Source organism: Tympanuchus pallidicinctus, unplaced genomic scaffold, assembly GCF_026119805.1.
Source record: "Tympanuchus pallidicinctus isolate F22 unplaced genomic scaffold, pur_lepc_1.0 scaffold4, whole genome shotgun sequence".
Lineage (NCBI taxonomy): Eukaryota > Metazoa > Chordata > Aves > Galliformes > Phasianidae > Tympanuchus > Tympanuchus pallidicinctus.
The window spans coordinates 12,053,133-12,069,233 of NW_026294758.1; the positions used below are offsets into that span (position 1 = coordinate 12,053,133).

At 37.2% G+C, this 16,101-nt stretch overlaps 1 protein-coding gene across 6 annotated transcripts in view; it reads right to left on the reverse strand.

Annotated features, from left to right (window-relative positions):
- SSBP2 (single stranded DNA binding protein 2) overlaps positions 1-16,101 on the reverse strand; it is a 171,173-nt gene that overhangs the window by 55,967 nt on the left and 99,105 nt on the right. For 4 of the 6 annotated variants that reach the window (XM_052700535.1, XM_052700533.1, XM_052700536.1 and 1 more), the window contains exon 5: positions 9,724-9,813. The exons of the other annotated variants lie outside the window; for them this stretch is intronic. In XM_052700535.1, the coding sequence (XP_052556495.1) occupies positions 9,724-9,813 (90 nt within the window). The remainder of the gene's footprint in view (positions 1-9,723; positions 9,814-16,101) is intronic. 6 annotated transcript variants of the gene reach the window in all.

Genomic DNA, 16,101 nt, shown 5'->3' on the forward strand with positions numbered 1-16,101 from the left:
AATTTTTTTAATCTACTCTACTTCAGATAAAATTGTATAACCTCAGCAAAAGACAGGATGAAGACAGCAAAAGATGTAGGCATTTTCTGATGTTGAAAATCATTTTCATGGCCAAGTTCTTCTATATACATCAGATAAAGATCCCTGTAAAAATCCTTCCCATGTTTATGGTTTTCTAAGAGCAGCATGACATAGTCCGACAACCTACAAATGGCAACAATAAGACCTCTATGTTTCCACATTTAAGTTTCTAAAAGCCATAACCAGAACAATACTTGCATTTCAAACAAAATGAATGCATCATTCCCAGCAAAGAAGTACAGGACTCATTCCACCATATGAAAGAATACTGCAATACTCTGAATATATATAATTTGCATAGTCTACATAGAAAAAAAGAGAATCAAAACCTCAAAAAAAAAAAAAAAAAAAAATCCTTTTGTTGTTAGCCAAATATTTCTCTATGATCTGAATAGCAGGACCTGCTTCCTAGCCAGGCTATTCCCCCAGAAGTTACTGAGAAAATAAATAACACTCATTTTGATGATAGATGGATGATCTTCAGGAAATGTACGCTTAATACATCTGCCTCACTTTGTGAAGAATACAATCATTTTTTGCTCACAAAGACTGAACAAGTGAGAGAGAAAGGAAATAAATTATGCATATGATATATAAAGGAAAATTACAAAGAAATGTATCTTTTAAGATGGTTGTCATTTGCATTTTAAATCATGTTTAACAGTTTTTACTTCAGTTTTTATTAAATAAAAATACTACAAAAATAAAATATTTTGAATCTAATTCAAGCTGAAACTGACAGGCCAACTATCACCTTTTTAAAACAAATAAACGTTGCTTTTACAATTCAGACATCCACACAACTCACAAAGTTTGAGATTTCGCTTAAATTCAGTGAGCCTGCTTGTCACCCCTAACTATGAATTACAATCAACTTTTTAGAACAGTTTTGAAAATGACAAGGCGAGTTTATTACTCCCATTGTTATTCCATTGTAAATACACTGTTTTGAAGCTAAATGAATTACCTTCCTCTAAGAACTTTAGTCTAAACCCAGGCATTTTTAGCTCATACAAAGAGTGACAAGCAGAACTGAACAACCTCAGCAGGAAGATGCACAACACATAAATGTGAAGCCCTCCCTTTTCATACACTTACAGCAGCAAATAGAGCATCAGTTTGGATAGATGGCCAGCACTCTTTCATTTATGACACTTTGAGAACAGGGAGCATGAATGTTCAAGATCAAGATGCTGGAAGTCCAGAGCAGACCTCCGAGAAATTAACTTTCACCTAACTCTCTCCCTTCCCTCCCTAATCCATGGTTAGCACTGGGTCTGCTTGAACTATGTGTGTGGATGGGGAAGAGGGGAAGTGTGGGCTTAAAGCTTGTTTAGCTACTCAAGCTGAGCAGGTCTAATTTGTTCTAGCAGTTACAAGCAGCAAAACCATTACCACAACTGCAGGATGGAATTATCAAAACCAGCAGATGTTAGACACCTTTATCTTTTTAGAAGTTGGCTTTCTTTCTATAACACAGAGAAAGCAAGTGAAAAAAAAGGAACACATATGAACTACCCTGAGACCTTCTTAGACGCTAATCCCCTCCCACATAGTCTAAGAGGTCAAATTAATTTTTAAAATATTTTAAGATGTAATGTGATACTGGCAAGGGCAAAAATGCACATACTCCTATTCCACAATGAAGCAGTCATACTCATAAATTTCATGCAGTGACGTGGGTGGATGCATTTACAAACAATCCAGATTGAAGATACAAGAAATCTTTTTTCACTAACTTCATTTATATAGACTCATAGAAAAAAAAATCCCTTAAAAATGTGCTTTCCTATTTTCAAAGCTTGTCAAGGCCTAGCAAGCCTACTAGCCTTACTCACAAACTATATTTGCAGCTCTGAAGATGAGCCATTGGCTTGCAGTAAGGTTCTGTAGTCTATGTCACTTTCCATACTTCACTCTATCCGCCCTTCTCAGGGATGGCACTTTAACTTTTCATTTCTTCACCTGCAGTTGTCTCACTTGTTCCAATGGAATTGAGGTGGGGTATGAACATGCAGCAAACAGAGCTAACTTTAGTCACAATAAAGTTCATTTATAACCGTGTGTACATTTCCATTACAAAATGCTTCACAGGCTTAGAAACTTTCGGTTTCTTTCTGCAGTCTTAATAACAAATAGCTTCTTGCTTTACTAAGCAAAAACAAAGGTCTGCGTATGTCATACATAGCTTCATTTATGCCATTTACCAGGAAGCAGAAAATCAGAATGGAGAAATATGGAAAAGCTGACTGGCTCGGTCTTTCACCAGAAGCCAATAGAGGGCAGGCTAAAGATTTGGCATTGAGGAGAACATAAGATTCTGAACTACCATCTATAAGTTGCTGTATGTGAACAAGCTTATAATTGCTCTCAGAAAGACAGGCAATGCCAAAAAAGTGGGGAAAACACGAGGACCAGCAGTGAAAGATAAGTGACTAAGTAGGATGTTAAGTAAGCGAGGCTGTCCAAAGGAAAATTCAGAGAGGGGGGGATAAAAACATGGTAGTCCCTGCAAAATCAGGAAATTATACGAGGACTAGGGAGAAGGCAATAGCTGAAACAGTGGGATTTAAAGAGAAATAGGACATTTTAAAATCCATGTAGATGCTCTTTAAAGACCTGATCAGTCTGAGAGGCATCTGTATGTTTTAGCTCTCACCATGTAATTGAGCAGCACAAATCTGGAATCTTTATTCCTTGCAAAAGCAATGACCCACTGGTGAACAATTCACAGAAACAACTGAGCCAGTCCAATGTGGCTTTGAAGGCACACTGGAGAATTTCTCCTTCCTCATCTTCCTTGCTGCTGGATGCACACCCAAATTAGCAGTCTGGGAGTATATGCATATGCCTGTTTGGCCAGTACAGAGGACAATGTACCCAGCAGACCCCAGGCAGATAACACGTGCTAAGTGTCTGCAAAGACTGAGAAAACTTGCAAGGGGATAGTCAGAGCTCCCAGCTGCCTTTCAGTCAGAACCGTCTGTATTCAGCTGAATACAGGACACCTCACTGGCCACCAATTTTTAAGAAGGAGAAGATGTTTTACAGCCTTACACAAAGGTTTAAAAAACAAAACAAAACAAAACATTTTATCTTTTCATATACATAATTAATTATTTATATTTTTAAAAGTGAAGAAATGTGTGTTATCCACTTTCAAGACAACAATTTTTTTTGTTGTTATTTTCACTACTTACATTTCATTTAAACTCATTAAACTCATTTTTAGACAGCAAATAATAATGCAAGTCAGAAAGAGAAATGGAAAAGTTCTTATGCTCATGTGCCCTACTGTAACATGCTCTCCAAAAGCATTAGGTCAGCTCTACCAAAGCAAAACAAGGCTAAAAATAACATTTTAGGACATGTATTAAGATAAAATGAGGATGAACAACTGCCACTAGATGGCACGACAGCCCTACATTACTTCAGTGGGTTGGGTTTCTGGTGTTTTTTTCTTTTATATAAGAGTAATATGTAACATTTGTTTGTCAAACATGGTGTCGACACATTCTTCCCATTCCTATCCAAGTATATCTGATGATCAAAAAATTGGCAAATGAAGCAAACTACATGACAATTCCTTCAGATGTATGTGCAGTGGAAATAAGTTTTATGGATGCAAAGAAGTAATGCATTAAAAAAAAAAACTTACATAAAGAAGTTCTAGTCAGTGGTAAAATTCTTTAACTTCTTTAAAACTATCAAATTTTAAAAGTGAACTGTGAATTATCAAACAATCTATTTCCAACATTTCTCAGCTGGCATTTTAGTTACTTATTCAGCCATGTCTCTCAGATGAGTGAAGTACAAACTCAGTGTTGCTTTATGGATGAGTGCCATTAAAACAAAAACAATGTTCTTTGCATGGATGCAGGCACGGTGAACTTTTGATCAGCCATGTAGCAAGAGAAGTGAAGATAACTGGTGTTTAATTAAATATGCATTTAAATATTTTTCATTAGTGGAGTGCAAGAATAAGCAACCTGGGTCAGATCTTTAAGCAGTGACAGTAATTTCATGAAATACATTGGATTAGAACCTAGAACTCTGCATTTCACAGAATCACAGAATGGCCAGGGTTGGAAGGGACCTCAAGGGTCATGAATCTCCAACCCTCCTGTCACAGGCAGGGCCACCAACCTCCACATTTGATACCAGACCAGGCTGCCTAGGGCCCCATCCAACCTGGCCTTGAACACCTCCAGGGACGGAGCATCCACAGCCTCTCTGGGCAGCCTGTTCCAGCACCTCACCACTCTCTCTGTAAAGAACTTCCCCCTGACATCCAACCTAAATCTCCCCTCCCTCAACTTAAAACCTTAAAATCTTCCCCTTGCCCTGCAGTTATCGACCCTTTCAAAGAGTTGATTCCCCCCCTGTTTGTAGGCTCCCTTTAGGTACTGAAAGGCTGCAATGAGGTCACCCCGCAGCCTTCTTTTCTCCAGGCTGAACAAGCCCAGCTCCCTCAGCCTGTCTTCATAGGGGAGGTGCTCCAGCCCCCTGATCATCTTTGTGGCTCTCCTCTGGACCCTTTCCAACAGCTCCCTGTCTTTCTTGTACTGGGGGCTCCAGACCTGGACACAGTGCTCCAGATGGCGCCTCACAAGAGCAGAGTAGAAAGGGACAATCACCTCCCTGTGTTAACCTGCTTTAGAACTTAATAAGTAACTAAATGGCACATTAAAATCACACAGAACCAACACTTTACATGCTGTTCAAAAATTAAAATATTCTGCTGAACACAAGCTCCGAAACTGTCCTGTGGCATTTGTGTACACACTGATGAAAGCGCATTATTTGTAACAGAGGTACTGCACCTCTACCCAATACAACTTTCAAAATCAACTGCACTGCACGGGACTATCTCTTGTGAAAAATGTGGACCCCAAAACAGAAAATGTAAGTAAGACCAAATATTAAAATCATTTTATCTTTGAATTCTATTACCTAATCCTTCTGGATCACAAGTGGATTAATTTACTCATTTTAAGTGACAACTTGTGTAAAATTTGCTAATGTTATATGTCTTCTCAAATGGCCAAATCTGAAGGTAAATAATCTTATAAATAATCTTACTCAGTCCAGTAGAAGTCCTGCTAATTCACTTTCAGATAGGACTCGAAAAGAAAAAAGCGTAAAAACTGGGTCACGTTGATCTCTGTGGACGGCCATATGAAGAAGCTCATGGAAGACTAACTCTGCTGCTAAAAAATGGCATGGAAAATATGCAGAATTATTTTATGTTTTTAACATAGTAGCTCACTGTTCTGCTCACATCTTATCACCAAATTCAGGACATAGTATTGAGAGGAAAATTGGTGAATTGTTGACTTATTTCTGGAACTTGGACTGTAGCTTGAGAATTTCAGACGCTTGTGTGGTCATCTAGTTATTTAGTATAAGACATTTTTCTATTGCCTAAGGAATTCATAATGTTTTAAAAGAATTTTCTCCCATTCTTATAGATGGAAACACATGAAACATTGCTACCCAGGAAAATGAGTATACCGTAAGAGTGATTTGCACGGTTATTTTAACATCAAATCTAGCACTCTGACTTCTCCTCTGAGGCCCCACATTTAAGAAAGCAACTTACCAGCAGTGCTGATCCTCCTGACATCCCACTTACTGAACTTCATTTAATCTAAATTCCCTTTATTTCAGCCTGATTAAAGTCAACTCCAAAATCTCTTTAGGTTCTTTTAATTGAGATTTGAGTTTTACATCACAAAATCTTTTCTTCTGTCTTCCTGTAGCATCACATATTCAGTTTTGCTGATAATGAAGCAGCAGGAAATTCAGTACTGTAAAATCCCTATTTATTTCCAGAATATCACCTACTTTAGGAGCTGAAGGAAGATGAGGACATCTGGATGAAAAAATACAAACCTATGATATTAAATGTTACATTAAAATACATGCCTACCAATAGGTGAAATTGAATCACATCCTCGATCCACATAAATGTGTTTCTTGACTTTCCAAACTTATTTTTGACATTTTAAACCACACTTAAAAAGATGAAGTATAGTCCATGCTAATAGCTGTACATAACTACTATCTTTCTTCCACTGTATCACTGTAATGCTTTCAGCACTGTAGTGCTCAACTCTGTCACCTGAATTGAAAATACAAAAAATGCAAACACAGAAGCACAATGCAGATTCAGCTTCTTTCTTCAGAACTCCACTCCACAGTTCAGGCATAAAATTACAGACTGCTGAGTAATGTCAGCAGCAGTGGCCTATACACACATGAAAACCTCACTTTTAGAGAGCAGAGTTTTTAGTGGCTTTTCTGTTTGAAAATGACTCTGCTCCCATATTGACCTACTTCCACATGCCATGCCATTGTACTAGATTACTGTCTTCTTTAAAGAGATACAGAAGTAATGTTAGTGGCCAGCAGTAGGAAGTAGGAGCTTGGATAAAGTTTCCTGACTCCTATCATCCCAAATGCCACCTTGCCCAACTTCGCATGGGAAGAACTGAATCAAGAGAATCATTCTGCTTATACCCCAGCCAGCATTTCATGCTGCACATGGAAACAGAGCTCCACTACTGATGAGAAATGAATTGACTTGAAGACATCCAGCAAACCTGAGCTAGCCAAGCATAGCTGGAAGGCAGTAGCTGTGGACAGCTTTAGACGAGGAAAAATAAAATGTTTTTTCCACAAAAGTAATGAAAGGCAACTTTTATCTGAATGGTCTCCCAGATAGCTTAGAATGCAGAAAGTTGAGTTGTTACAATATTTTTGCAGTGCAAACTCTTAGTGAACTAAATACAGACAGAAGTACCATTCTTCTGCTGTTTCTATAATCTTCTGATATTCAAAAAAACTCAAACTCTTCACTTTCACAATCCAGGAGTGAGTTGCAGGTCTGGGCGCAAATTCCTTGACAGAAGATGAGCAGTTCATAGAAAAAGGACTGCAGTTTGCCAGTATTCAAAGATAGATGAACATGTTTTCTGTGATTTCATTTATTCATACGATCTGTAAGGACAAGTGAAACTGCAGAAGCACATATAGAGATTGATTTTCTGTTTAAAGATGTACTAGGGAGAAGACAACTATGAAACAATACAAAGTTTTGACCAGGAGTTTCTTTCACTGGCTTTTTCACCTGCTTTTTACAGCAACAGATGGTGATGTTCCTCCATTTCTTTACGTTCATATTCACTGCTGTCTGCCAATATATTCTCCTGTCCTCATATAAATTCACATTGGTAACATTCAGCTCTCAGAGGAACTACAACCAGATACTAGCTGCTTCTTGACTACACTCCCTCCAAGCCCACAACATTTGCGGTCTGTCTTACATATTTGCTTTATACACACCTTAGTGCTTCAGCACACCTTTATGTAACTGACCTCATTTTGGCCTGGCTCTGTTTGTTGGGATTGCTCCCATATTAATGCTATTTCTTTATATACAGTCATAAGCAGATGACTACATGAAAATGAGAAGTTTCTGGGAAAATGCTTGATTTGTTAACTGGGCCATTCAGTAAAGGCAAGTAGATCACTGTCAACTACGACATTAAAGAATTAGTCTTTAGTATGGCATATTACAGAGACACATGATGACAAAGATTTAGCAGTTCCAGAAAGAGGTGTACAATGCTATCAGGAAGACCCCAAACTGGACTGTGCAGATCAGCCCGTGGAACATCCCTTGCAGGAGTCACCAGATGTCTGCTGAGTTACTATAGCTCTGATTAATGTCGCAAACTGTGTTACATTGCAAATGGATTTTCCTCTGTTTACTTTTAATCCCAGGCCTTGCAAAAAGGCTGCAAGCATCTCAAATAATCACAGAATCATGAAAGCATATAAGTTGGAAAAGACTTTCAAGATCATTAAATCTAAACACTGACCTGACTTAAGGAGTCCTATCACTAAAACATGTCCCTCAGAGCTATTTTGGACTGAACATACGATACTGACATGAGAAAAAGTTTACCAATACTTAATTTTCTATCTTTCTTATATCTTTAAAGATCTACAATGGATAGATGTATTTTCATGTTCATCTAATGCAAAGCAAAATCCCATGCCCTTCTCCTGTAAAACTTTTTAAATTGTTATTCTGTCCTCTATTTTTCATATATTTGTCACATCTGTGCCTTTTTGTCTACTTAATTTATTTTCTGAAAGAGTAAAAGAAAAAAAAAACACTAGGCTTCAATTCTTTTGGCGTTATGTCTGGAGTGGGTGATTGAAGTAAGAAAAAGTGAAATATTTATATAAATATACAAACTAGAAAAAAAAAAAAAAAGTCTGTTTAGAAGACTGTACCTGACCAGTTGTTTAATACAGAAAAACCTGAAACAAAGCAATCACTTCTGCCAGCTCCTGAGGATTTTGTCACTGGCAACAGTAAAATATTTTGTACTTTACTTACACATGCCCTTTCATGCATGCATGGAAAATCACAGCTTTTTTTTTTTTTTTAAATTGATCAAGGGAGCAACATTTTCATGCCATGTTCAGGATCTCTTTAGATAAATATCAACACCACATAAAACATTTTTTCTTTCTTTGACTATGGGAAATGGAGCACCATATAAATAATGTTGCAACTCACATACAGGCCTAAAAACTAAGTATACTTTGGGCTGATATCTCCCCCCAGTTTTCTGTATGATCACCATGTAGCCAAAATAATAGGAAGCTGCTAAGTAAAACATCTCTTCTTTTTCTTCGCCCAGATGAAATGACTACACATCTCTGGGGAGAAGGCATGAGACACTTGTCTCCACCTGGATTTCATCACCAGCTCTCAACTGAACATAAGATTACTATCTCGATTTTCTCCCCACACCACAATGACGGAAATCTGGATTGTTCCCTCCCATCATAAGATGAAGTTTGTGAGGTGGAAACCTCTGTTATTAATGAACTTTTTAAGCGTCAGCATTTGCTGCTACAGATCCAAGGCCACAGTTTGCCAGTTAGGAGAGAAACAACTAAACTTTGCTGAGGAGATGCAAGCTGTCCAACCTCAGACCACAGCTGTCAGGTTGGCCATGCAACAGAAGCTGCCATTTTGCCCATCATCACATTCTGCATCATTACTGCCCAATGCATTAAGTGGGTGTTTCAACACATTTACGACAAAATTTACTAGAGGTGACATTCAGTATAAATCCGTGGCTTGTTTTTCAGACTTTAATGTTGAGATTTTCAATGCAGAGGGATGTTCAGAGAGATATTCCTAATTGCCTGGGTCTAATTCCCATTGAAAGTTGAACATCTTCAAATCTGGTCTACAGGTTTATCATAGAGCTAAAAGTGGGTGAAAAAATTCTAATGCAATTGTAATACTTTATCATAATAAACTGTCATAAAATCATATCCAAGCAATTTCATTCTTCACTCACACATGGGTACCATTTCTTATCCTCGAAATTCTGAAATTAGATGTTTTGTACTATTTTAGTAATAGAATACTTGTCAGTCAAAGAGAGCCCTTCCTTTTTACCTATTTACTTTTGTTAAAGAAAAACTCTCAAGTATTGTACCATATAGTGAGACACAGTTTACAAGCAGGACTTTTCTAAAGACTTTTAAATCATTATTATGAAGGATTTTCTATCCTAAAATTCCTGTAATTATAATTTTTCTGAATACCTGAAAAAAACCCGGTGGTACAGGACCTACTGGCATGCCATCTCCCGGGGGAATGTTTCCTAGCACTGGACTGGGAGCTGCTGCAGCACTCTGAAAAGAACAAAGGGAAAATAAACCTTTGTCATTGCATGGTAGGCAGTAAACCAAAAAAGAAAAAGAAGAAAAAAAAACCTGCTGTGACCAAATACAGAAAGTAATTCTCTAAGAATGTTGTTGTCATTGTTCTGAAGGCAAATTAGAATTGCTTAGTGTCTAGTCTTCTTTTATACAAGCATAATGAATTGCTAATAAGACACGTTTAAGTTGAGAGGAAGGATGCTAGAGATTGCACAGATACACATGTATGTATCAAATAGATAATCTCAATTAATTAAAAAATGTAAATGCAACTTGCATACTTTGTCATTGTTCTATGTGCACAAACATCTTCACACATGCACAGACATACATGCAGCATAAAGAAACTATTTTATGCATCTTACACGCAATTTCCAAGCACATTAGAGACAATTTTAGCAGACTTCAATACCCCTTCAGAAATATACAAAGCTTCAAAACAGGAATGTGTTACAAACAGTACAAGAAGGAACGCTCATGACAGTTGTGATAGTACTACTCATGATTTTACGAACCCCCAGAATAAACACCATGAGAAATTAAAAGAATTCAGGTTATATTTTTGGAAGGGAAAAGAAAAAACACATTTTTAAGAAGTGAATCAGAGGATGGAATTAGCTACCTTTGCAAATCCTTCAGCTGGAATAAGCATGTAAAGAATATTGCTCCTGGCAATTTACAAGCAGGAGATCGCCACAAAGAGGGAAGTCAAATTGTTGCTGTCATGTATTGGAACCTCAATTACTTTTAATTTCTAGCACTCTTCCTAGAATACATTTCTGCTGGGCATAAGGCTGAATCACCTATAAATGCTTATAATCTTTTGTGTAAGTACTCATGCACACACAATGCAATGGCAGCCACTCGCAGTTTACTAATGATCTGCCAATATCTGCCCTACAAAATATGAATGACTTCTGTTTATTAACTTATCACTCCATTGCATGCTCACATTTGATATCCACAAGATGCAGATCTGGAAACTGCATTTCCAAATGTTTGGCACTCTGTCTAGGAAATTAAAGCATAATGGTGGAAAGATCTAAAAACTGGCACAAAGATGAGCTGACCTTTTTAAACCAAGTGGAAAGGAAATATTCAATTAATTGCCGGAGACTTTTCAATGGTCTAAACTGTGCTTTGGAATCATTTTTCTAACAGTAACATACTCAGCATTCAGGCAGTATGTCCTTTTCAAACAAACATCTATAATGCATCTTTAAAAGGTACTGGCATCAGAGCTGACTGACACCTAGTTTTATTCACCATATAAAACTGTGATGAAGGCTCGTATTTTTGTGAATATCTGGACAGCAGGATCAGCGCTGAGACTGCAACTGACAAAGTCAGCCAGGTGAACTGCAGGTAGCAAATACATTTGAATCACAATACTTTTTTGCTGGAGGCTTCGCAGACCAATCAGACCCACTGATAAAACTGCAGCAAATACAGTTATCTGCGAGCATAGCCTGAAGTTCATAGAACTAGAGCACAATGCTGCCTGAATTCACAGAGATAACTCCTGAAGCAAAATAATGCTACCCTTCTCTGCTTTTGCAAAGCTTCCGTGGATGTCCACTACTTACTTTTAGATTATCTACATTTCCAAAGGAAAGCAGAAGAGACAGATATTTGTAGTTGTTTATTTTTTATGTACAAAATGACTTGTTTAACCTACACATCAGATAATCATGTTGATTAAAATCCTGATTAGGTGCAGAAACAATTTGAGTGAAGTATAGTGGATCTTCCTTATTTCTAGATGAATAATAACATTAGCATTACTGAAGAAAATCAATGACGTTAAAAGCCTGAGCATTTCAAGCCTTCCAAAACAGCCTGCACTGCATTCTCTGTATGCCATTAAAGGGGCGCAAATAATGATGAGCCTTATTTCAATATCATCCCTTGCATACCAATTCCTGTCTGTCGCTGTGCAATCCTAGCAGTCTATCTTTATCGGCAATGTGTGAAGCACTGTAACAGGTCTATTGGAACTGATGCTACAGAATAATGCATTTTAACAGATTATAATTACTGGACAAACACAACAGTATGAAGTCAGATATACAAATCCTTTAAGTTGCTCTCTGAAAAAGAGCTGAGCAGCACCTCCACTGACACATGAACAGTTTTCAGAAGCCTTCCAATCCAAGCTTCACCCTCCTGCTCACATTATGGTTTAGAATAGTGCTTACTAACAAAGAAATCACAAAGTAAACATAAAAGACGAAGTTACAAAGAAGTGTGTTATATTAATTTACTCATATATATCACAAAATGTTTCCACAAGGAGGCAACTTCAAATCTGTTAGAAGTTTAGTGAGGAAGATCTACAGCCGCCCTCATTATCCAAACAATCCTCCCCACCAGCCTCTGATCTGCACAGCTAGTTGCAGAGCCTCTGTAACATGGCTCTCAGCCTCCCAAGAACGGGGTAAAGTATCTGGAAGAGCACAACCTACCTACAGCATCTACACACTTTTGCTGTACAGCTTGACGCACTACAAGTATAGCAGTAAAAGCAGCACATGTTGCACACATTACAGTGAACCCTAGCAGCATAGCAAAATCTTTCATATTGGTAAAATTTTGTAGCAAAAATGTCTGTGAGGTGACTCAGAAAGAAAAGTTTCTAACCTGCCTCTGTGAGTCCTACCATGTGAATAGACCAAGAAGAAAAATTCAGTAGCTGAACTGGCTTCAAATTCTATTATTGCAGTTGCATGTTCTATGCACCAATTTTCCAAAGCCAAAATGAGGAAAAACAACAACAAAAGACAAAAATACATTATGTTTATACTATCTCTCAGAACTCTTAAGTTTAGGTAGCACTTGCTGAAAACATGGCATAGAAACTTTGCATTGCAGAGACTAACAATTCAGGGATGACTTGAAAGCTTTTAATTATTCCAAAATTTCCAATCTGATTTTGGATGAGAATCGGAAAAAAGCTTCTGGTGTACTTTCTAATATTGCAAGTTAATGACAAACATACTGTAGCTTTCTTTCTTCTTTCTGGATCCAGTTTCAGAGTTAGGTCACGAGAATTTTGACAAGATCTTCAGAAATAACAGCACTTCTAACAGTTTTTCTGGAATTCACACTTTGCATTCATATATTATGATATTTTCATAGGAAACCCACTGCATACAAATACAGAGAACTGTTCTAGTACGTAAGAAGAATCATTTTACATTTCATGTAAACCTTAATGTGAGAATGATGTACTTCACTGCTCAAGTTTTCAAATATAGATGAAATGGACACTTATCTTGGTGTTTAGGACCATTTTAACATTGCAATAAGTAAAATGATTGTCATTTTATTTTAAAATTAATTAATTTTCTAATGTAAATGAATTTAGGTAAATGATATTAACGTGATTTTTTTGAATATAGTATATATGCAACCAAAATATAGCGGCCAGATAAAAATGTTCTGTCACAGAGAAAACAAAACAATAAATTCCTCTAACATAACACCATTTCAGGCTAATGTTACGCTTACATGACACCAACAAGAAGGTATTTTACACAAGCGAACAGCAACAAAAACTGTTTCCAAAAAGTGCTGCAGTCTCAAAATGTGAGCTGTCACGTGTTGACACTGCTTTGTTGACACACAGCCGGGCAGCTCCTTCCTTCTACATGGCCTACATGCTCAGCACCCAACACCTCGGCCGCATCTTCTTCAGCTTTGCGCAAGTATCTCCACAGAGGCAGGCACGTGCAAGGACTGATGTGAACGATAACACAGGGAAGTGACAGCTGCTGCTGGTATGAAGTTTTAAGCACAGTGATCGCAGCCTACCTGGGGAGGGAAAGCTGAAAATGCCTGATTTTTGGTAGAAATCTCCTTGAAGTTGACGTTTAAAGCCCACACTGCTACTAAGCTTAAATAAGACTCTGCTAGGCAGGCGAAAGCTCTGAGATGAACACAGAGGCAAGTTCATATCAAAGTCAAATGCCTTCCCAAATCAGTACTGCTTATTCACCACATGCAATGAGAACTGTAAATAAACATGATGGGGACATCAGGTTTATCAGTGACCAGTCCTTGATGCACCAAAAGAGCAGCAAAATAATCCACAACCCAACTTTCTCTTTGTCACTTTCTCATACCCTCTTTTTCCCAATATTTTTTGCAAGTTAAGCACAGTGTTCTGGCTGCTGTCTCACAAGAAGTGTGAATACGAATAACATACCCAAAATCTAACTACTTATTACCTACTTACTAGTTATTATCTTAAAGAATACCCTCTAATTCACAGAATTTCATACATTCTCCAGCTTTATGAAAACAAACAATTAAGTGAATAGAAACAGACAACAAAAAGTGTATATTACATTTTACCGAGTATTCTGGATGCAAATATGTTGTCTTCATAAGAACCCTTGTAAGATGTTTTGTTTTACACAAAGGAGGACAAAGGATAAGAAATATTTAGTACTACTTATTCAAGATCATAAATTTAGGGAATGGTGGAAATAGAGGATTTTTTTTCTTGACAGATAAACAATTAGTAGATGCAAGTCATTTGAAAGATCTGCATTGCAAGTCCTAATTGCTGATGTTTTGCTGATACACATTTGTCTGAAATGTTTGATTTCAGATAATAGTACTAGACTTAAGAAGTGCCGTTGTAAAGGATCATAACACTACTCCTCACAACTTCTCTTTCTTATTTTTTTCCCCCTGAATTGCAGCTCCCTACAGATAAATTTAGACTCTGAAACTATTCCTGTTTGCTCCATCTTACACAGTATTACCAGTGAATGGATAATGTACTATAGCAATAATTCTACTAATAGCCTATTTTTTTCTTCTGTTGTCAGAAGGAAAAAAAAAAAACACATTTGATCTTTGGGGGGAAAAATATTGGATTTCCCTTAGTTTATTTTGTCAGACCTTCAATAAGGTGGGGGTCCACGGAGAATACCACTTTCCTAAAAAACAGTTCTTCTCTTTCCACAGGGTAACCTGCCACCCAAATAACCTCTGTATGAGCATGGCATCCCTGTATCTTTAGCAGGATTACAGTTTGTTTTACTATATCTCAGTGTCAAATCCTGGATTTTCACTCCACTAAGCCAAGATAGTGAAATTCTATTACAGAACTGAAAACTACATACTAGTTTGGAAGTACGCTAAGGATAACAGAAAGAATTTATGTGTACATTTGCCATCAATGATAAAAGCATTTCAAACTCTTGTTCAAAGACAACACAACAATCCTGTCCCTTAGCAACACCTTCCAGGATTATCACAGTTTATAGGCAAAGATTCTCTGAAGTATGGTTATAAAGAAAATTTATTTTGAAATAACAGTTTACTTTTGCTAGAAGTTAATAAAATCATTATTACATGTACAGGTTGAGACATTACAGGTCTCAAAGGAATGTTCACTATTTAAAAAATAATATGCATTATTAAACTATGTTTAAATAGTGAAACAGAAGGATTGCCAAGTTTTCGTAAACTCTAAAAATTAACAGAACTCAAATTGAAAGAATATACTTGGCTTTTCTCACTTATTTATAAAGATGCAAACAAATTGGGAGTAATATGTTAAATGGTTTTCAGACAATTTTCTGCTGAAGTAAGGGTGTTTCAGCTTGTGTGCTGTGCCAAAACACGTCACTCAAGCAGGAGATAATGTAAAACAGATTGGAGGAACTGGCTTAACTTTGGTGATGGTGAAGCAGGGTATGCACTCCACTAAATGTATCTGAAGGTATTCAAAGTTGCTGAAATATAAAACTGCATTAATAGTCTTTTTTCCCAAGTGTTTTCTCAAATGACTTTTGGGGTCATAATAATTTGACTGCAGAAAAGAGAAACAATGCTGCATGTTTTTAAAATTCATGATTCAACATGGCTTGCTCCTGAAGCCATTACTCCAAATAATATTAAGTAAGTGGTAACCAGTCATATGGCATCCTCTTCAGTCACATCAACAGGCACCTAAAAGCTAACTTTAAGAAATACCCCACCTAGTCTTCCAGTGAGTATGATCAGTACCCCAAATATCCCCATGCTCAACCCATAACATGCTGCACAAAGTTGGCTGAATGCTGCTGATTTTCCTCTTCCTGCTCCAAACATTTCTCCCCTTTACTCTCTGTTGATGCTCTACAAAAAACTCACAGCACATTGCAGTAGTTAGACTGGTATGGCAGGCCTGTCTCACATCCTACCTTCCTCTAGTAATTAAGCTTTTTGGTACAGTGTCTTTGAATCACTTAATTAATCCAATTC